This window comes from Erithacus rubecula (genome assembly GCF_903797595.1).
Source record: "Erithacus rubecula genome assembly, chromosome: 9".
Classification (NCBI taxonomy): domain Eukaryota; kingdom Metazoa; phylum Chordata; class Aves; order Passeriformes; family Muscicapidae; genus Erithacus; species Erithacus rubecula.
The window spans coordinates 27,243,654-27,266,391 of NC_136660.1; the positions used below are offsets into that span (position 1 = coordinate 27,243,654).

Below are 22,738 nucleotides of genomic sequence, written 5' to 3' on the forward strand. Positions count from 1 at the left end.
GAAAATATTAATGGCTAAATTAATGGCTAAAGACAAGGTGTTTCCACTCTGATAATGAATACTCATTTTCTTGAACTATTCCTTTTTGGAATATATTCTTCTCTCTTTTTTTCTTTTCTTTTTTTTTTTTTTTTTTTTTTTTTTTTTTTTTTTTTTTTTTTTTTAATCTTTTGTTGTTGTTATCACATGGCTGGGAGTCAGGAGACCGGAATATTTAGGATTACAGAGGTCACTTAATTTGAAAGCTTAAAGTGGTCTTGAGTAAAAAGAAATCTCTGTAAGCATTACATGCCACCCCCATAAGTAGGTCCACCTCATGCTGACAGCAGGCCTGATCCTGCCCAAGCAGGTCATGATAACTGAATGTTGTGCTTTTCATTGATCTAAGTAAGGAGTTAAGTGAGCAGAAGTGCTCCAGCTTTGTGCCCTTGCTCCAAAAGGTTGTCTTTATTTATTGCTTTATGAAGCTGTGCTCTATCCTTGTGGTTTCATAAAATTTTTCATTACTGAACTGAATACATGGCAGACAGAGAAACAAAAAAGCAGTGCAGAATAAAAGTGAAGTAATTTTTAGCTTTATTAAACTCAGGAGTATAGTTTAATTAAATATGAGCTCCCAGGAACAGCACTTCCCAAAGCGAGTTCTTCGGGGTGGTGGCTCGCGGTTTGTTTTGGAAACCAGTTGTTCATTTTTCTTTGTTTTCAAAGTTAAGGAATTTGTCCTTTGCAATTTCTAATGCTGTATTTTCAGGGGGAAAGGGGGGGAAGTTACTCTTTTTATGCAAGTACCAAATAAAGGGACTGGAGAAGTAAATAATACTTTTCCATTGATGTTATTGTAGTTTGATGTGAGCTGCAATTAATGGTGTCTTCCCTTGAAAACAGTGAAATGGGCTCCTCAAAATGAAGGGGTGACATCACATCAGGAGTTAAGCAAAGTGAGCTTTGCCACTCTGCCACCAAATGATTTAAAAAAACCAAAAGCATCTGGTTTTATCTTTGGTTACAGCAAGCACAACAGGAGCAAAAGGTTACACTGGATGATATCTGATGTCACAGCTTCAGTGAGATGTTGGCTGTGCATGTCTGGGATGGGATGGGATGGGATGGGATGGGATGGGATGGGATGGGATGGGATGGGATGGGATGGGATGGGATGGGATGGGATGGGATGGGATGGGATGGGATGGAGAGACAGCGCTGTGCATGTTGTGGATCACACAGCCAGGGCAGGGTCAAGTCCCTGCCTGCTGGGTAGAGTGTGACAGGATCCCAATACCTGGCTGGGAACTGAAGTGGCTGTCAAGCCCTGATCCTCAGCGGGGTGCTGGATCCTGGGGAAGCACAGTGCCTACTGCATGGAGCAGGACAGCCTAATGGACTTGGCTCTTCATCTCATGAGTTGGTTCACACACTCAGTTTTAACTATCCAACTACTCCTGTCCTTAGACTTTAAAAAGTGGTGACAATTTTGCCTCAACAGGGTCCAACTTAGATGGGAAAATATATGGCCAGAACTTGCTCTGTTTGCCCTGCTGAAGAACTGTACTGGGTGATGCATCTCCTGGACAAGTGTAATGGCACTGAGGTAGGATGAGTTTAGCCCACTGACCTCAGAAGGGCCAGCTGTGTCAGCAAAGTAGTCAGGATCCGTCTGCTGTTGAATTTTTGCCAGTTGAGGACCTGCTGGATGAGTCTGGAAGCTGACACATTGAGTGAGTGCCTTGGTAGACAGCTGAAGTAATCCCACTGGCAGCCTGCTCAGGGGATGCCAGTCCATCTTCACAGCATGGAAAAGGCAGTGGCACAGTCCCAGCGAGGGCAGAGCAGGACATATGGCACACACGTGTGCGAGGAAAGGGAGGCTGCTGGCGAGCAGTCTGCTGTGGATCACACTCAGAACAGGCTGTTCTCTGCAGGGAAGAAGGATACTCTGAGCAGCATTGTGGGGCAGCCGAAACACTCCGGAGGCAATGAGTCAAACGCTCAGGATGAATATTTTTTTCTGACAAAAACCAGACATGGATTAGCAGTTGGAGCTGCAAGTCAGAAGGAAAAGGTGGTAGGCATGCGGCTGCACACGTACGTGGGCAGGAAAGCAACAGCAAAGATCCACGGGCCTGCAGGGAGTGGAGACCCAGGTAAACCAGAAATCCGCTCAGAGAAAATGTCCTGCAGCTGCCAGGACCAAAATTATTTGGCGAGGATGCCTGGAGACTTCCACATGGAAGACGCCTGATTCTCCACGGCGCCGGCCGCACTCTGTGCAGTGTTTGCTCAGCACTTCTGAGAACAAGGCTGCCTCTCTCCACGTGTTTAAATGGGAATAGACTGGGTTGAAGGGCTGGATTCCTTTTTCTCTGTGCTCAGGGAAGCTGAGGTGGTTTCAGACATGTAGCAGGCTCTGTAGAAGGACTCCCCACCAGTGAGAGCTGCACAGAAACCCTCCTGCAAATTCTCTGCACTCTGAGACTGTAACCTGCAGCCTCCACTGTCTATAGCTCCAAGCAGCATGGAACTATGTGCAAAAAAGGTGACTTATGATCTGAACTGTGCATTTGACAGCATCAGCTGGGTGTTTGAGCTGCTGCATACACTAGTTCTTAGCAGATACTGCTTCCCCTCTTGGGCATCCACATGTCCTCCACTATAAGGACAACTTCTTTACCAGCGTTTTTTTTCCTAAACTCTATCTGAGGTTGAGGTTTTATTAATAACTTTTAAGTGGCTATTTTGCAAACCTTCATTGTGCTGCACACTTTCCTAATTTATTGTAATTTCCCGTCTGGTGGAGTGCACTTACTTCCTTTATGTAATATATCAGCTGCAGGGCTGGAAATTGGGCAGCTATGAACTGAAAAGAGCAGACTTTCGTGAGGCCAAATGCGGTCAGGCATCATTGCCACTGGGAGCAGAGTTTGACCTGATAATCTAATCTCATACAAGAGACTATCTCCAGAAAAGTATCGTTACCAGCAGCAAATGACCTCTGCTAATGAAGCTGGAGTAATTAGTCCTATTTAAAGCTGACAAGAAAATGTTAACTGCTAAACAACAGTTAGTGCTGGATGGTTCAAATAATGAGTGTTTTGTTTGCTGGTGTGTGTTAGGTGATGTGTTGGGAAATAATTATCCTTTGACTAACAGCCAGCTTTGTACTAATCAGAAAGGAGAAGTCATGTTCTGTTTGAAGGATTATACCTAAAAATAGTTCTGTTACCGCCACATCAACGAGCAAGATAAAGCAAATTCACAGCAATGTACACACCTTCCTGACGTTTCACTTTTCATCCTAAAAACTCATTGTTCAGCTGGGACTTTCTGTTTGATTCTGTCAAGAGCACTAATGTGATCTCCTGCAATAGCACTAAGCACACTCTCCCCCAGGAGCATTACCCTATGCATCACTGAGCCTCTTTCAGACCCTGCCAAATTCCCAAACGCCCCAGGAGGAAGTAAGGATTCTTTCTCTTTATATAAACAATCACACATAATGTAAGACCAACAATATTTGTGACAATCATGTTGCAGGAGAAATCAATCTGCTTTTTCTCTGAGATGTTTTTGTGCCTGCCCATCCACCAGCAGCAGCTGCCCATGGTAACAGCAGGTGATTTATCCCTGCAATTCAGTAACTTCAGCCTGCCAAACTCTGCTGGGAAAAGTGACCAAGGTCGGAAAAGAGCAAAAAACGTGATGCTGGTGAGTTAACACAGGATTGTTAATGTAAAAAAGGAAAAGTAAGGTGTCTTTGGCCATGCTCTAGGTGTTGCCTTTCACTGGTAAAGTGTAATTGGTTTGGAGAGGAATACACCAGGCAGAGGCACTGTAGAAACACAGGTTAAGAAGTGTGAGAGGTCAGACATTCCATATAGAACCATGCCACTAAAGGATTGACAGCTGAAATATGCCCAAAACATTCCTAGAAGTTTTTCTTATTTTTCATGGATAACAGCAGCAGACTAAAGCACACCTGAGCAGCTCTGAGCTGATGTTAAACCACACATCTCCTAGCCAGCTGCAGACAGCTGGCACCCCTCAGCATCTCCCCCTCCTCTCCAAGTGGCTCCAGCTGAGTTTTGTTGGACCTGGAGCTGTCCCCAAGCCTGGATCCACCCTCCTTTTCTGTGGTGCCCAACGGGAGGTGCCTGGTGGCCTCAGGGGTGGCAGCTCTGCAGGGTGTGCCAGGTGTGCCCCTGCCCTGACTCATCCTCTGTCCTGCCAGCCAGCCACAGAACGGGCCCACCGTGCTGGAAATGGAGCAGAAATTGGGTTTGTTATGTAAACTGGCCATCAGCTTCCTGGTTCACCAAAACCAGCAGCTTGGTACTCACATTTGCTTCACAAGCTAACTTTTTATCTTCCCTGCCCCACTCGGCTTCCAGGGTTTCATGGTAATGTTTGTCTGCTTGGCCTTAGCACCCAGCAGCATAAGTTTTTTGTTTGTGCCCTGGCAGCTCTTTGAATCCAGACATGAACAGGTGCTGGGTGTGTTCTGGGTTTGGTTGTACCCATTCCTTTCAGGATTGATGCTCAGAGTTATTAATACTGGCTGTGCCAGAGTGCAAAATTCCCAGACAAATAGGAAATGAGTTCTGACCTCCAGGTTCACAACCTAAAGAAGAAAACATAAGCTCATCATTTGCAGACTTTTGCCATCACCATGATTAGCAGAGCATCTCAGATGTAATGGTGTACCCTTCCCATCTGATCCTGTGTAATGCACCAAATCCTGTTGTCCTTAATGAGATTAAATGAGGATTTTCTACTAGTTCAGTGCCTTAGCCATTAGCAACTGTTGTGTGTCTCTAGGCAGTGATGTACCTTTGCAAGCCTAGCCCAGCATCACTCTCAAAGCCATGATATTTGGCTTCTTCCTACTAAAATTATTTTGATAATTGGTCTTAACCCCATTGGCACAATACTTTGAAAGGTAGATCTCAGTGTATACACCAAAGAGGCAAACAGAGACACTAAAGAGCTCAAAATCTCAGCAGCTGCTAGGTGTATAAATATTTCAGCTCCCAACAAGCCATTTTGCAGATCCAGGTGAGTGCTTCAGCCCCCTTAAAATCTTCAAGCTGCCCTCCCTCAGAGGGGAACCCTGCCAGGAGCAATTGCAGGGACAGCACAATAGCTCATGACAAAAGATTTTTCCAGGTGGCAAAATTTGAACAGTGCTTTACTGCCAAAATTTAGAGACCTCTTGTTAAGAAGAAGGGATGGAGAAAAGCCCCTGGTGGGAATTCCTAGTGGATGTGAGATTTGACCTCCAGTGCCCTAGTCACCAAATTTGTCTGGTTATCTTCTTAAATGAGCAAAGCAGCTAATAGGTTATTTATTGCAGAAACACCTCAGTCTCAAAAGGCACAGACACAGACTTCAAAGTCCATGATAAGTATTGGTATAAGGTCCCAGATGGAAGCAGAAGCTGCTCCCTGAGGTCCTGGTGGGGCTGATATTGCTGCAGCAGCTCCTGTCTTCACCTTGGGTGAAGATGGCAGGGAGCAAAAGCGAAATAGAAAATCTATGGCAGGCAGAAAAGGCACCAGCTCTCCCCAGTACATACTCTTACATAGGATCTTCCCAACAAGCTAAGATGCAAACTCAGACCACCACTCCTTAAACTGTCCAGGGACACCCCTGAGTCACTGACTCCACCGAGTGGGGAAGGGAGAACAGCGCTGGGGTGAAAGTTTCCATGTGCAGCTGCAGAGCCCTGCGCTGGCTGCTCCAGCGAGGGGTGCAGATGCTGCTGCACATCTGTGGTGATGGATAAACAGCCAGAGAGCTCCCGGTGCCCGCAGCCACCCCCTCCGCTCCCTGTCGGGTGTGTGATGTGCGCCCCTCCCGCCTGCCCAGGTCGGAAGGGACCCGGAGGTGACACAAAGGTGGGTGCCAGCCTGCGCCACCCCCCCATTGTGCTGCGGAGGGCGGAGCGCTTCCTCTTGGCCTGGAGCAGGTGAACGGGGAGATGTGCTCCAAAGCTCCCATTGTTCCGCGGCTCCCAGAGCCCGCCTGCAGCCTGGGGTGTTTTGTTTGTCTGCTCTTCCCCTAAATGCTCACTTGGGAGCCGTCAAATAAAACCTCAATTAGCGCACTTAGGACACGAAGGGCGGTGTGGGATGTGTTCCCTGGCAGAAGCATCCATTCCCTGGCAGCATTCATTCCCTGGCAGCATTCACTCCCTGGCAGGCAGAATTCCATCCGTGGCAGGAGGGGCGATGCGGGACCCGCTGCTCACACCCAGCCCCGACCCAAGCATCGCTGCTGCCCTGGTCCCATCGCCAGTCTAGCCACACCACCAGTGCAGCCAGGCTGGGTGTGACCCAGGGGCACCCGTGGGGATGCTCACAACACAGCTGTGTCGAATACTCGGGCTTTTTGGAGCTTTTCTCTAATGTGCAGCACAAGGGAGCTGCTGCGGTAATTGCCAGTGGCAACAGGTGTTGTAGCAGTGCTCTGAACCACCTTGAGAGCATCCACGGGAGAGGTTTTGTTCCTGTTCCACTGCCGGGTACTTACCAGCTGTCTGGTAACAGGGTAGGTGACTGTCTGTGGTTTCCAGCATCAGCCAGGGCTGGGGCTTGCCTCCTGTGCTCCCCAGCCCTCAACTCCCATCCTGTCCTGCTCCCCAGCCCGGCTCTGCTCCTGTGGCTGAAATCCAGCCCTTGCACACAAGGGTTGTTTCTGACCCAGCAGGATGCACAAACACGGGTGACAATTGGCATAGGCAGAGTGATGGGTTAGGGATCCTCTGTTTTGGTAGGAGCCCTCATTGGGATCCATCACTGTGATCCCAGATCTCATATTCAGTGGTGATGCTGCAGAAGCTGAGACCCAGACCAGCCCTCTCTGACCCATTGTTTTGCTTGACTGATCCTGAAAAAAGAGGACTTTCCACCCAAACCTTCCCTCCCTTTCAGAAGCTGCTCTGAATATTCTATTCAGAGGCTTAGTGACTAAGCCATTAAGCTTCTCACTGTATGAGAAAATTCAAAGTAAATTTAGTTTTTTACAAATACTGGTGCAATAGAAAAAAAAATATTTAAGTCTAATTATTTCCAAGACCAGGGCATGGGGCATAGGACAAACTTTGGACAGAGACTGGGACCAGGGCAGCTGAAATAGCAACTTATGTGGGTCACAGCCCTAAACTGTCCTCTGATGCAAGAGGGTGACATGGCCACAAGCCAGGGACAGTTGAAAAGTAATTCCCCAGGAAGAGCAGCTCTGTTTGCCCAGAGTATGTATGAATCCCAACATTCATGGGCACCACTGAACTGTTAGGGGCTTGTGAGCAATTCCCATGCTGTGTGTCTGCTGGTGAATGATGTTTAGCTGCTTTAATTCCTGCACACTTCACTTACGTGGGAGCAAGGAATGTGGTGATAAAAAGGCTGGAATGATTTCAGTGCTGGATAGTTTCCATTAATATAGTTCTTGTTATATAACTCTGCCATCATAGTACAAAGTCCAGGAAGGTGATTTTTGGGAAGGTGGAACTTTTCTACATAGCTGTAGTCAGGTAAGTGGGGCTGTAGAGCAGGCTGGGCTTTGAGCAGACAATTTTTATTTGCACTGGATGTGTTTGGGCTATTGCATGGCATGAATTTCCTTGCCTTTAGGTTACAAGGCACCTCATAAATTAAATGGTTGATGTTGTCAAATGCATGCCATTAGCACTTGGAGCAGATAATCCTTCCCGTGGCCTCACTGGAGTCTATCTCAGAGCCTGTCTCCAGATAATGGCCTGGAAGAAGAACAATGGTGCTCCAGCTCCCAGGGGCCTCCACTCTTCTGTTCTGTTCTTCAGAGAAGAAAAATTATCATTATCTGCATGGCTCAAGCTCTCTTTGAAATGAAGTTATTTTTTGCTCATACACTCCCAAGTATTTTTTACATGATATCACTGAGAAACTTGAAACCCCCTTTGAGAAGAGAAAGATTTCCTGCAGCCCTACTACTAAAGAAAATGGATAGCTCGTGTAGTAAAGTTCAATGACTTACTTAGTGTTAAATAAGAAAGAGAATAATGAATTGGATTTTGTGTGCCTGGTTTTCCTCTGCAGGGAGCAGTCAGGCTAATGGATTTTCATTGCCTTGTGCTTCTGTTCATCATCCTAGGTGAGTTCAAAACACTCTTGCCTTTTTGTGTTCTCCTTTCCCTGCCCACTTGTCACAACTTCAAGTATTTGGAGATTAGCAAACACATAGATTTGCTGCCATCAGCACCATCTTGACTGGGGAGGAAAACACAGGGTTAACCCCCTGCACCCAGTGATGACTTTTGGCTGCAGAGGCATCTGTATTTTCTGCCTGGTAGCTGCTAGTAGACAATTCCTTACCTAGGGTGGACACTAGTTTCCTACTATTATGAATTCAGGCTGTAACGTCCTTCAAAAAATACATTATTTCCCCACTGGGTTCACCAAATATTTGTTGGGTCTCCAAACCCTCCTCTTTGTTTACAGGCTTTGCCAAACACACCGTAGGGCTTTTATTGGGGAAGGAAGGGAGGTGGCGGAGGAGGAAACTACTACAAAGCTATTTAACATAAACAACTTTCTCCTGAAAACTCCTGACACAGCTTGGCAGGGAACAGGTTAAAGCTAAGGGGTGAATGGGGAGATTCATTAGGGCAAAGCAATAACTGGCAAATTTGTATTGGGAGAGACACAGGGGAAGAGATGAGCTGACCCTAAAGGGGACCCTAAATGCACTCTCTGGCTTGCTGGAAGCTCTCTGCTCCTCTGACCTCGGGGCTTGGACCTGGCTCCTCCCTAAGGCATGCCAAAGCTGGGGGATGCTCAGACAGAAATTCTGCAGAACTGATTGGGAGTCATATTTCAAAGGTGAACCTGAAAGGTTTCCACAGAGCCAGAAATTGCTGCTTCCTGCCCCAAACCTTTGCTGGGTCTGCCAGTGCTGGCCAGAGCCAGGGAGCTGCTCTCTGCCCACTTGCAGCAGGATTTCCGTTTTCCTACCAGCCTTGGTGCCTCGGGCTTTGTGGTCTGTTTTTTGTCTGAATGGGAAATGCATAATGACAAACTGTTTAAACAACCCATGGTACAAGGAAACTTGCTGAAGTACAGGGCTCTAATTTATTTCCAAGGAAGTGATGCACCCTCCAAAAGCACTCCACTCAAGCACTGCAATTCCAAGTGCAGGTTAGTTGCTGGCCATCCTCAGTGCTGCCTTCAAGCCTGGTCTAGGCTGGCACCCAGGCACAGCTGAGTGCCTGAGGCTCAGGGAAGGTCTGGCTGTCAGTGCTGACTCTTGGTTTGCTTGTGTGGGTAATTCTGCTCCTCCTGGTGCTGGGGAAGGAAAGCCCAGGAGCCACAAAAGCCACAGAGGAATTCTCTTGTTCTATTTCCAGCCGTGCTTTTTAAGACACAAAGGGCTTCAGATCAGATGCATTTCTGAAGCTTATCTGTGTGAATATTTCACTGCTTATCCAAGCAGGACAAAAACCTTCAAACCTTCTGAGGTCTATCCATCAAGAGCCTTATCTCCCCATGTCACAATTTGGCTCCTGGCTGCTGCTGCTTGGAGCCTCCCACCTCCAGCTTCCCATCTTCCCTCCCTGTGCTGCTCCACAGCATTCTCCACAGTCACCCTGTGTCACAGACTCCCTCCACCTCAGTGATGGCCTCTGCACTGCCAGCCAGCCTCCTGCATTTGTGCTGCTGTGTCACAGCCCATCATCTGCATCCCCCACACACATACAGAGCCTGGGAGATGGCCAGAGCCACGGACAGAGCAGAGCACACTGACCCTGCCTGGCCCCAGGAATGGAGAACATTTGTCTTTTTTATGGGACATTAATGAAGCTTGGATAAAGGAATGCTGTCTCCTCTATCTGAGGTTCCAAGAGTGAAATATCCATGGAGAACACTTCTGGTCCTCTCCCACCTGGAAGGTTCTGGTCCTCTCTGGCAGAGGTACCACTGATATGGGGCTGATTAGAGATCTCAAGGAGCTCCTTAAAAACCCAGGCAGGCTCTACCCCTTTGCAGCTGAGGCTGGTACCTGAACCACTGGGATGCACCAGGAGCATGGCAGGAGCACAGGAGAGGCATCAGCATCATCAGCCATGTGGAAATTCCTGGCCAAAGAAAGAGCTGCATAGTCAGACTCAATACCCAGTTTATACCCAGTGTTACTGAGCCATGTCAGGAGTCTCTGCAGTGCCTTGTGCTTGGTTCCAGGGCCACAGGACTCCTCTTGCTTTGAAGCTGAGCTGGCACAAGGAGTTGTCTGCAGCCATCCTGTCAAAGACATGGCCAAAAACAACAGGGTGAGGATTTTGGAAAGAGCCAGCCGTGCACAGTGTAAGTGATTTAAACTGGGGACCTGGCTGGCTCAGGGCTTGAGAACAGCTTTTATGCAGGTCAGAGGTTGAAATCCAGTGCACCACGGTGGGGATCAGAGACCTCTGCTGCTGGTACTGCCTGGACTCAGCCCAAATGGGGACAAGCTTCAGCATCAGGGTGGCCTTTTCCACCAGGGACCATTTTCCTACAGTCCTTTTCACAGGAGACTCTGATCTCTGGATTGTTGTAGCTCTCCTCCCTGTGGTTTTAATTTTTTTCTCTGTTTTGATGGTCAGAGGGGTAAAGCCAACTCCCATCTCATATAAAACAATGAATTTTCTCAATAACAAGAGGCTAAATGTACTTTTTATACTGTGGTGTATGATAAGCTATTTATAAAGTTTATATCACTGCTGGATCATGGTCAGAGTTTAAAATAAAATTTTAATTTAACCACAGTTTTCTAGTGTTGACAGATAAGATAAATACTTTTTTTTTCCTATAAAACCTAATTTGAGCAGTGTTTTGCAAAAATCATTAGAAGCTAAGGATTATTTCCCTGCAGTTTTTTTGCTGTGTTATTCTCCATGTTCCACTGTTCAGTTTAATGTTGCATTCCATTATAGGAGAAAATGCTGTGTCTGTGGTAATTTGTTCTCCAAGGCCTCTGCTTAAGAGATGGAAGGATTTTCTTGAGAAGACTGATGGAAAGAGGTGCCAGCTCATGTCACAGAGACCTTGGGGCAGCTGCAGCTCTTCTCTGAGACAGAGACACTGTGCAAAGCCCACTGGCAATTCACAGTGATTAAGCAAATCCTGGTATTTCAGGTGACCCCACAAGAGAGCCAGGAGGGCACAGTGGGGCAGGGCTCATGTCTGGAAGGTGAGTTTTAAACACAAGTCCTCCATCTACAGGTGGGTTGCATTCCTGTTTCATCCACTGATGAGCTGAGTCCCTTCAAAATTCTTCTGGACCCTCGAGTTTTCCTTTTTCCCCATGCAAACAGCTTTGAGGAAGATGTCTTTTTCTGCAATCTATCATTTTCATGCTGCAGTAAATAGCTTTTACATCAGCAACCATTGTATTGTAGATGTAAATGCAGCACAACAGAGCCCTACAGTGTTGTGAGGTGAGTGGGTCAGATACTGTGCTGGAACAACAAAAACACAAGGAATGTTGAGCAGGGGGAAAAAGCTTGTTAATAAAGTGTTTTAAAGCTGCTCTCTGTCTTCTCAGCCCTGCAGTTTACAGCCCATATTTCTCACACTGCCTCCCTGCTAGACAGACAAACAAGAGGTGAAGCTATTTGGAGAGCAAGTCTGTGTTCTGCAGACATGACAACACTGACACTTGTGGGCTGGCCCCTCTCCTGAAGCTGAAAATACCCAGGAAAGGGGCATGCATGAGGGGAGAGAGCTCTTCTTCTGGTGGGCTGCTGTGTCTCTCAGGCTGCTTTCATGGTGATGCCCAGAGGACGTCATTGGTACAGCCAGCTCTGATAATCCTTTCAGTGGGAACAGGTGCTGGGGGATAATCCTGCTGTTTTCCTTGGTTATGGTTCCCTTCAGTCCCTAAGACAGAGCAAACAGGATTATCACAGCTGCAGTGCAGGAGGTGAAGTTTTGGGTGCCCAGGGCTCTGGGGATATTTGTGAGAGGGAGTGCTGGCTCTGCAGGGCAGCCTGTCCTGCTCAGGGCTGGGACAGCACCTGGGCTGGGCTGGCTGCTCCCAAGGCTCTCACTCACACTGCCCCTCAGCCATGGGGGCTGAATCCCCCATGAATGCAGAGCTCTCCCAGGAGGATGCCTTCCCCAGAATCCTAGAATGTGTGGGATGGACACTGCCCAGCTGTGCAATGTCCCAAAACCCATCTGGGCCAAGGCAGTGGCAGAGGACAAGGGGGAGGACAAGGGGTGGCAGCTCTGCCAGAGTTTCTCTAGCCAAGGTTTGAGGCACTGCAGACACACTGGGGGTTCACAGTGACCCAGCCTGTCCTGACTCTGTGAAACTTCAGAGCAGCTCTGTGCCTGTCTAAGTGCTGGATCAGGCCTCCAGCAGACTTTAATGTGTTGTCAGGTTTTATTTTAAATCCCTGGAGTGCTGCACCCATCCATCCTCTCTCAGCATCTCCACTGCTCTTGGGCCAGCCTGCACTGTGGTGACTGTCCTTGCCCCTCAAAGCCAGCCCCTCCCTGCTCCTGTTTCCCACCTTTTGCTCTGCTGATAACAGCCCTTGACCCCCCTGTGATTCCCTTCCCCACCACTGAAGGAAGGCTCTGGAATCAGCCTCCCCACAGCCTCTGTGCACAGACACCTGCTCCCCACTACTGCCCTGACCCCTGATTTCAGTATCAGCAAAGCAGTTGCTCTTGGCTTATGGTTTTGTGACAATCTGGGCCCAGGGCTGTTTTAAATAGCAAACTACAAAATAAGCATATGTGTACAGCATATGGGCACTGAGCTGCAGGAATAGGAACCAGGGACGTGCAGGGTTGCTAGAGCTCCAGCTTGCAGTCGTGCTGATAAGGCAGTTTCCAAGAAATTGCCCAGCCCTTAAATTCTAGAAGCTCTCTCTTCCCAGGTCAACAACCTTCTATGGGCTCAATTCTGGTGTCACTCCACAAGTAAACACAGGCAGGCAGGACCTTCTGCAGATGGTACAGAAAAGAACCTGTGTTGCTAAGAAGGGGACCAGGCACTCTCTGGCATAGGAAATAAAAAACACAATGAGAAGCACACTGGTAACTCTGGTAGTTTGGGAAAGCACAAGAAAATGTGCTTCAATTTCATTCCTCTTTGGCCAAGCCTCCTCCTTGCCTGAGAGGGTTAGAAGGTGGTGCCAGCTCTCCCTGTGCCAGCAGTGGGCTGCAGTTCTGCCACACTTGTGTCCCCTCTCCTGGAGGAGCACTCTATCAGCTCTGCACCCAGGCTGCTCCCCTGCAGCCCACACCCTGCTTTGGCCAGCCTCAGCTTCAGACAGGAACAAAGGCTTTTTGGAGAGCAGATTTTCCAGCATCCCACAGCTCCACTAGCAAAATGTTCAGTGTGGCTCCAGTGGAACACAGGCAGGGCTGATTGGACACAGTTGTTTGGCTCCCTCATTTCATGGGGATATTTTAAAATGTCTTATGCAGGTGCAGGAGTTGACACAACAGAGCATGGACTGTGCTAGAGTCTGTCCAGCTTGTGTGTAAACACCACTAGTCCCCTTTTCAAACTCCTAGGAGCTGTTTCATAAACACAAAACACTTAATTTCCAAAGCACACAGGTTTCCTCAGCAGGGCCGGTGCTGGAGGACACGGCACCAGCCCCAGGTCCCTGCCAGGGCTGCCAGCAGAGCCAGGCTGAGGCTACCACCTGCTGGGCCCTGCTTGGTGACTGCTCAGACCTCTCCACAGTGCCACTTGCTGCCTGGCAGGAGCACTGAGAGCATGGCACAAGCCCCCTGTGTCACCAGCAGAGCCCTGGCCACATCAGCCTTGCCAGCTTTGAGGGTGCTTAGTCAGTAGCTCTGGGCACCTGACCTGTTTCTTGCTCATTTTATGTCTTCCAGAGTCTGTTTCTCTTCCTTGCTGACCCCAAAGAACAGGGTCATCTTTCTGAGCAGAGGCAAATTGCTAGAATTTTGCTGAATTGGGGAACCTGTTATTTCCCCATCGAAACTTGCTCCAACCAAAAACTAAAATAACTCTTCCAGCAGTCCATAGAAAGAGGGAATAAAATCCATGTGCACTAGATGGGCACGTGTCTGAATTTGTGTGGGATCCCAGAACTTGCACGGGGAGTCTGGAAAGTCTTCATGGGAACACTCTTGCATGTTTAGGGGTCCCCATGGGAGATGGTGGCAGCTCTGCCCTGCAGTGTCACTGAGCTGCTGAGTTTGTCAGGGTGCAGAGACTGGCCTGGCAATCCAGGAAACCCAGGGTCATGTTTGTCCCACTCAGATGAGTTCCCTGATTCCTGCAGCCTTGAGGTTGAGGGACTTGGCACCTGCTCTGCATGGGCACTTTGTGGATTTTGCAGTGCTGAATGCTTGTAACAGCAGTGGGAGCTTTGCACCACTTAATTAATGTTTTGTCTCAGTCTCTTCTGCCTTCAATCAGAACCAGGATTAATGAATATACAATGGAAATAATTTTTCTTGTGTTCAGGCTTGGTTGTTTATTAAATCTTATCAAAAGTACAGAGCGTTCGACAGCACTTCCAGCTACCTGCTGGAAGTGAGGAAGATGGAGGAAGATCCAGCTGCTACAGGGTTTCTTAAAGCTGAACAGTCAAATAGACAATTAACACTTATATTATTTATCTTTCTAACTTAATAACTAGATTCCCATGACCCTTAGTATGACACTGATTGACCAACCAGAAAATACTACCTGAAACCCATGAAGAAGAAGGATAAAGAACACCAAAAAAGACACTATCCAAAATTCTCCATCTTGTTCCATATCTATTACTACACTATCAAAACCTCAAATTTAAAACCTTTTACCATGTGAAAGCACACACTTCTATTTTAACTACACACCCATTATTTTAACTTCATCACTCAAATTTGGAAGCATTCTCCAAGGCCTCAGGTCAAAAGCAGTGTTCTCCAGGGGGTCAGTACCAGACAGAACAGAAAACTCAAAAATCCCAGGTTTCTGGGATCCAACAAACACTCACTGCTGCCAGCTTCTCCATGGAGCTTGTGATGCTGCAGCATTTGCATTTTTGGGGCAGACATTCTGGTTTTGCACCAAGCACACTGGATGCTATTCACATTGTTTCTTGATTGAGCCTTTTTTGTTTGAGCTGCTCTACCAAGCTGCCTTGACCCTCAGCAGGACATGCTGGCCTGCACCTACAATGCATCAGGCTTCATCTTCCCAGCTAGCCAGGCTCTGGGAAAGTCACTGGAAGGACTCCAGTGGCTTCAAAATAGGAGTTGACTCATGCCCCATGAGATCAAAACAAAATGTCTCTGCATATGAAAAAATATTATGGAAACTGTATCATTCATGCACGAAAGCCGCACTTCAAATTTATCATATAAAACACATAATATTGTAAATGGAAAGAAAAAGCTGCACAAGGCCTGGTGTGCATGAAAATTATTGGCATGTGAAAATGTCTCTTCATATAAACACAGCTGTGGTCTGGTACATAAGTAAGTTTCCAAAATGGGGAAGCTTGGTCCCTTTTTGCTCTTCTTCTAACGTCTGCCTTTCTGTAGGAGCGATTAATTTCTAGAGTCATCCCTTGTATTGTCAAGAGTGACCCAGAGCAAAGGCTTGGGGTGGAGTGACAATGGTCACTGGTGGTGGTGTGGCAGTGTGAGAGGTATTCCAGGAACTCAGAGATACAGCAGCAGCACCTGAGAGCTCTGCTGAGACAGACAGGGCTGCTCAGAGCACCCACGGCCAGGCTGCAGCACCTGGCTCACTCAGGTCATTGTGGCAGGGCTGAGTCTGGGCACATCCCACCCCTCTGCAGCTGCCAGGCTGTGCCATGGTGCTCAGCAGAGTCCTGTGATTCCCTCAGCTGACATCTGCCGCTTGATCACATTCCAGCAAGAGCTGATTGCCACGGTCCAGGGAGCAGGATTTAGCATATCACCTTGAGGAAACGAGCAGAGGATGGCTCTGCAGGCACAGCAAATGTAACTATGAGGGGGAAAATGAATTAATGTGGGTATTAACCAGCAATTTGTCATACAGCCTCTAGAGTCAGCTTCTGTTGCTGTGAAGTGTGCTGTGAAAAGCAGTGGATGCTTCTGTTGCTCCTCTGGCTTCCCTGGAGCTCTTCAGCACTGGGAGCAGTGGGTACCACTGACCTGCTCAGTGCCAGCAGTGGGAGAAGCCAGGATGAGCACTCCAGCTGTGCTGCTGCTGTCCCCTCTGCCCAGGGCTGTGGGGCAGACTGCAGCCAGGCTTCCCCCGGGTGGGAGCACCAGGAGCTGGCTGGGGCACTGCAGGGCTGCTGTGTGTCCCCTCCTGGGCTGCACCTGACACATTCCCATTCATCTGCAGTGCCTGTGTCCCCTCCCTCTGGCACAGAACAATCCCACCACACACCCTCCAGCAGTGGGCCTGCATGTGGACACAGAGAGCCAGGAGAAATGACAAACCTGCACCATTTGTCCACTATTGCCACAGAGTCACCCATTTTTTCCCCCAAAGCACAGGCAGCTCAGCACAGCTGGCCACACTCTGCAACCCATCACTGCCCCCCATGCTCACAGACAGGAGCTGTGAGATGGCTGGCAGGACTTGTGGCTCTCATGGTGTCCTGCCTCAGTATTATGGGCTGTGGAATGTTCCTCAGCTAACTGGGCTGTACTGGTTCCCTGCTGGAGCAGGGAACTGCCTGACTGACCCCCAGCTGACACCAGGAGACATCCAGCTGCGATGACTAAACTCTTCTTACATTCCAGAAATCCGAAAGAATAAATGTTTCTTGAAAATAAGCTGGTGTTTTGTTCTGGGAAATGAGCAAACCATCTTCTGGTTGCTTGTGTGCAGAGGGCAGAGGCTCACAAGGACCCTCAGGGCACAGAGCAGCACCACCAGCATCTCGCCCTCCCAGCTCTGCTCTCATTCTTTGATGGGTTTGGAACGAGCTCTGGAGGTCTCACTGTGGAGAGTAATGATGTGTGAAAGCTCACTTTCATTTTTCACTCTACTTTTTTGGAAGGTGGAACATTTTAGAGTCGACAGTATCATGCTAAAGCCATATGAGGCAAGTAACTATTTTTAACTAGATGGAGACTATCTACAAGTCTACTGCTGAATCATTTCAAACAAGGAAGAAATGATGGAATCCAAATGTAGGCGTGGGAGGGATGGGGGCAGGAAGGCTTTTATCATACCCTTATTCCAATAACTGTCCAACTGCTTCAAAACTTATGACCACTTAACTGAAAATGCCTCTGTCACTTCAAGCAGTGGCTGCATTTTACAAAATGGTCCTGCTGTGAGAGAGAGGCAGATCCTCAGGTTAGGGCAGCCTGAGAAGTGCTCACCAAGCCCTTTGCATCCTGCACCATGCTCTGAGCTGTGCCAGATGGGAGAAGACTCTTGCCCATCTTGGCACTGCCCTTCTCTGGGCCCCCATCACCAGGTTCTGCATGGGGGCAATGTGCTCAGCCCTTTTGGGGCCACAGCCTGGGCTGAGAGGAGGAAGGACAGTCTCAGCCCTGCTCTGGGTGTCCTTCCACCTGCAATGAAAAGCCTGGAAGTGAAGAGCTTCTCCCTCCCCTGCCATTCCAGCACAGAGGTGGTGCTCCAAATAATGAGAGTTTGACCTGTGAAACTGGCCTGGTGGATAAACTGAAGAATTTTCATCACATTTCCTTTATCTGGCACACCTCAGACTTGCACAACAGGCCTTTATCACTGGCAGCCATGGACCAAGGCAGCCCCTCAGACATGGAAAGGGAGAGCCAGGAAGCACAACTGGGTTACAGCTGCTGACAGGCCACAACCCAATGGTGTTAAAATCCTGTCATCCTGTTTGTGTGAGTGAATGCACAGCCTGTTTAGACACTCAGTTGTGCTCAGCTCCATTGCAGGTGCAGCACTGACTGCTCCATGCAGGAATGTGGCACAGCTTGGGCACTCCATGGTGTCAGAACCATTGGGAGAAACATTTCTGCATTCAACCCCTACCAAAAGCAAGGTTTTGTGGTCTGCAACGTTTTCCCACTTTGCAATTGGAAATCAAACCTCCTTCCCTGACCCAGCTTGGTGCTTGGCCATCAGCCTGTCTTCTCAGTATCCTTGAAATCATGAGTGGGACACATCCCCTTAGCCACCTTTAGACAAATCTCTTGGCTGTGATTTTCCAAAATCTGCTGTTCCTGGGATCCTCTGCATTAAGAATAAAAGTCAAACCTTGTCCTGGCTTTGCACTTCAGCATGGTTGGGGCAGAATTCAGGCATAACACCAAGGCATTGTGAAGTCCCATGCCTGCTAGTCACACAACCAAATATAGTCTCTTACTTTTGTGGGGACAGAAAAGTTCAAATTAACTTTCTCTTCCAAGTCATCAATACAGAAGGAGTCTTGCACATAGGAGTACTTTTAGCTCCCAGCTCAGTGGCACTCAAATGAGGAGCATATTGGCCATGGTAGGCAGGCTGCAGCTCTCCCCAGTGTCTGCTGCACTGCAGTTACCTCTGCAAACATCCCAAATGTGAGCTATGAGACCAGGTGGACATTCTGGCTGCAAGGACTCAAGCAAATTTAGAAAAGGGGCAGGACTCATTCTCTTTAAAAGGGGTCAGGGTCAGCATCTTCAGCATGGAGAATGGAGTTCAGGATAAATTATCTTGAAACTCAATGTTTTAAAGGTTGTGAAGTGAGGGACACAGCAGGGTCTGCTGCCAGCTCCAACCACCTCTGCACAACACCCAGGGCACTGCACACCTGGCTCCACCCTGGCTGGTCACTGCTGTCACTGCTGTCACCTTTGGCTTTGCTCTGTGCAGAGAGCAGCAGTGAGCAGCAAGGCTTGCTCTGCTCCCTGTTATGTAAAATGCAGAGCAAGCTACAGAGCTCACACATGGACTGTGGGGCTCTGCAGAGACTTCCATCTCCCATGGGGCTTGGCTTTCACTTGGGATCCCCATCCATGGAGAAGCACAAACCTTCCCTTCCATACCTTCTCTTCTCCTTTTTCCTGGTTATTTCTAATCTCACCCCTCCTCTCCCTGCTCTGTCAGCCCATCCAGGGAAGGCACAGCCCAGCCAAGCTGGTGCCAAGATGACCTGGCCTTAGGTTTGAGCCTGGTTGAGCTGATGTCACTGGGCTGGAATCCAGCACTCACACACCACGTGTGGCTTGTCCCATCCCTGCCCTGCAATCTCGAGTAATGGGGACTGACACATGTTTTTTCCAGAAAGCAACCCTTCAGATCAAATTAATTCTGTGATTTCCAGGTGCTTCCTCCTCCACACAACTGATGAAGACTTCCTGAAGCCAATGGCCAAGGCTGCTCAAAGCCAGGACATTTAAATTAATCTTTTGTTCTTGGGGACTTTCTGTAGCCTGATGACTCTGGGTGCTACTTCTTAGTCACTCACAGACCCAAAGATGCCAGCAAAGAGGGATTTTAGGGGAAGAGGAGGGCAGGGTGGGGAGTGGCTTGTCTGGGGTTTGAGCCTGTGGGGAGGCTCCACTGAAAGCTCTTTGCAAGAGCCTCTCTGTAGAGCTGCTGGCATGGGGTGAGGGGTCCAGCCTGGGGTCCACCACAAATGGCCTCAAATGAGCTTGCAGCTGCATCCCACTGTCTGAGGTGAGCCCAGCAGGCTCCAGGAGATGCTGAGGATGTGGTGACTGAAGGTTGTGTTTAAAGGAACTATATGACCTCTCCTTCCCAATTTGAGGGTGTGCTTCTTGAGGAGGATGTTTGCATTTGAGCAACACAGTGTCCTGCAGGCTCTCTGTGCATTAAGAGGAACTGAGATTTTGATGGGAACACCTTGTGTTGTACATCTATTTCCTCTCTCCCACTTATCAGGGGTTGGATCATGTTACTTATGTTAAAGTCTAAAATACAGATTAAAAACAAATGATGTGTATCAGTAGATCCCCCAGAAGCACATCCCATTAATAAGGGGTGATGAGTGAACAAAATGATTTTTACTCCCTGATCAAGAAATTTTTACTCACTGCTTTTTAGCATAATTTAGTGTTGAATCTGAGCCAGAATGTTTTTATTTTTGTGTGGATCTACATTTGCATTTTCTCATGGCTATTCCATAGCCTGACTGCATTTCCAGTATATATAGTGCTGACATTACAACATTTTCACAGCCTGTAAAAGGCAGAAAACTAGAGAACACCTGTGTCCTACCTGCAGTGCAACCAGCAGTACTTTTCTTACAGCTACAACCCCTCCTGACACAAATCTGTTGGTAAAGGGTATTTCTTCTTTTTTCAAAAAATGCTAAGCATTTCCTTATCTAGAATTTTATCTGAGCAAGAGGCAGTGTCCTGGTGTTGAGCTGCAGCTTTCTTGCCTTGCCCTCCTCATCAGGTGGGTCTGTCCTAGTGGGGTTTTTTAATGTGGTGGATTTTAAACTAACGAGTTTAAAACCTACAAACCTGAACATGATGTCTTCGTGGTTACTGCAGTATTACCCCTAAGGGACAGGCCTGATTGATGCTTTCAGCAAGGTCAAGTCCCTCTTCTTAACACTGGTTTTGCTCGTGCTGCTCTTGTGCCCTTGCCTGCCTGCCAGCTGGGAGGGCGACACCCCTGTTACACAAGGCAATGTCGTCGGTGTTTTCCTTCTTGATTGTTCTGCCTGCAATTTGGATTCCACGAGCAGCACTCAGCTTATGTCATTGCATTACTTTAATGGTGTTTTTCTTGGCTGCAGGTTTGATTTTCTTGGCCTTGCAGTTAGGGCATCTCTGCAGACAGGGACACTCGATAGCTGCACACGCCGCTTCCCCTCCTGCGCACCTTGTGCTCGCCCCTGTGAGACCAAACTGCAAAGGACTGGCTCTGCAATTCCTCCCTTGCCCATTCCAGTGGCCAACACACCTTCTGCTCCTTTCATTTCCATGCGTCAGTACTTGGATTAAAGTTGTTACTGTACGACATGAAATCTTTAAAGTTTTCATAACGGCAGCAGTGCCTGGAAGATGCTTGCAAGGATCAGGAAGAATTTGTTCTGCACAGGCAAAACCCAAACCTCCTGGTCATCAAGTGCTTCTGCTCTAACCTTCACATGGGACAACAAAGGGATAAGGACAGGAAAATAGGATCATCAGGAAATGATGATGCAATGTTACCCACCATGATGGATGCATATGCTTGGCATCAGTCCTTTTCAGACCTTTGTCAGCACTGTGCAAAGGGTTTTCAGAGGAACCTGGAAGGATGTCTAGGTACTTTTGAGTGGTCATATTTTACTTGTCCTTTTCTAGATGCACATCCCAACAGAATGAGTTTGGAATTGTATTTTTCCCTGTTTATCCTTATTCCTGGTAGTTCTGCTGGTATCTCCAGCAACATGGGTATCCTAAAACAATAGTGCAAATTCTCATGGTTTTTATTCCCAGTTATAACTGTTATAACACAATTTGTCTTTCCTTGTATGAGCTGACAGTCAAATCATACATATATGTTCTGCCAGCTGAGAGTTGTGGTTTCTTATATATTACCAATTATATTTCTTGCCTGTGCTGTCTGTAAAAGAAAAACAAAGCAATCAGCTCCATCCAAAACAACATCTTTCTTCTCTAAACATATTAAAAGATAGAATCTGCATCTTCCTTTCCTCTCCCCCTACCCATGCACTTTAACTTCTGTGCTCTCTGCCCAGGGATGGTCCCTGCACTGCTGTGTCCTGCTCCTTGGAGGAAACAATCTCAGGAATCACAAAGCTGAGTGAGGTCTGGCAAGGGCTGGGGTCACTGGCTCCCACACAGGCAGTGAAATGGAGAGGAAAGAGGGAAAGGGAAAATTGATGGGGCTGTGAGCTGACACACAGACCAGAACAGGCAGATGCTTCTCAGAAGGAAGCTCCAAAGTAAATAAGATTGTGCAAGACATTTCTGTGCCACATTTCCAAAGAGAGACTTTCCTGTTTCTCTTTCACATACAGCCACTGAGAAGTGAATGTTTGGATGCCCCAGGGTGGAACAAAGAGAAGTTAAGATCATGCTGTCAGCTGCACTCCAGACCTGGGCACACAGCACTCTGAGCTCATTCTGTGGAGAAGGAAAGCCATGACACTCCAAAAGCAACTAGGGTTTGCTCTTGTGCCAGGATGGCCTTTCTAAAAAATTATTTCTCTTTCTCCCCATCCCTCAGTCTTTAACCAGCTAGCCAGTTTCCTTCCTCTCCCCTGTATGCTGATTTCAGGCCTTTTTGGAGACAAGCAGCATCCCTGGGGAGAAGGACGTGGGGGTGCTGGTGGATGAGAAGCTCAGCATGAGCTGGCAGTGTGTGCTGGCAGCGTGTGCTGGCAGCCCAGAAAGCCAGTCTGTCCTGGGCTGCATCTCAAGGAGTGTGATCAGCAGGCCAGATTCTCCCCCTCTGCTCCACTCTGGTGAGACTCCACCTGGAATGCTGCATGCACCTCTGGGACCAGCAGAAGGACAAGGACTTGTTGGTGAAAGTTCAGAGGAGGACAAGAATGATACTCAGAGGGCTGGAGCACCCCTGCTATGAAAACAGGTGGAGAAGGTTGGGATTGCTCAGCCTGGAGAACAGAAGGCTCCAGGGAAAACTTGAAGCACTTTCCAGTACCTAAAAGGGCAACAGGAGAGATAGAGAGGGACTTCTTATAAATGTATGTAGGGACAGAACAAGGGGGGATGGCTTCAAACTGAAAGAGGGCAGGTTTTGTTAGATATTAGGAGGAAATTATTTACTGTGAGATTGGTGAGGCACTGGCAGAAGTTGAACAGAGAGGCTG

At 48.1% G+C, this 22,738-nt stretch overlaps 1 protein-coding gene across 6 annotated transcripts in view; it reads left to right on the forward strand.

Moving 5' to 3' along the window:
- Nucleotides 1–22,738, forward strand: part of ADRB1 (adrenoceptor beta 1) — a 95,364-nt gene that overhangs the window by 3,139 nt on the left and 69,487 nt on the right. The window contains exons 2-4 of one of the 6 annotated variants that reach the window (XM_079312490.1): nt 8,073–8,127; nt 11,145–11,199; nt 16,021–16,042. In XM_079312490.1, coding sequence (XP_079168616.1) covers nt 8,073–8,127; nt 11,145–11,199; nt 16,021–16,027 — 117 coding nt within the window. In that variant the 3' untranslated portion in view covers nt 16,028–16,042. Of the gene's footprint in view, nt 1–1,483; nt 1,889–1,919; nt 5,334–8,072; nt 10,000–11,144; nt 11,226–16,020; nt 16,043–22,738 lie in introns of those variants that run through there. The other 5 variants (XM_079312489.1, XR_013775117.1, XM_079312488.1 and 2 more) reach the window with 5 other exon arrangements.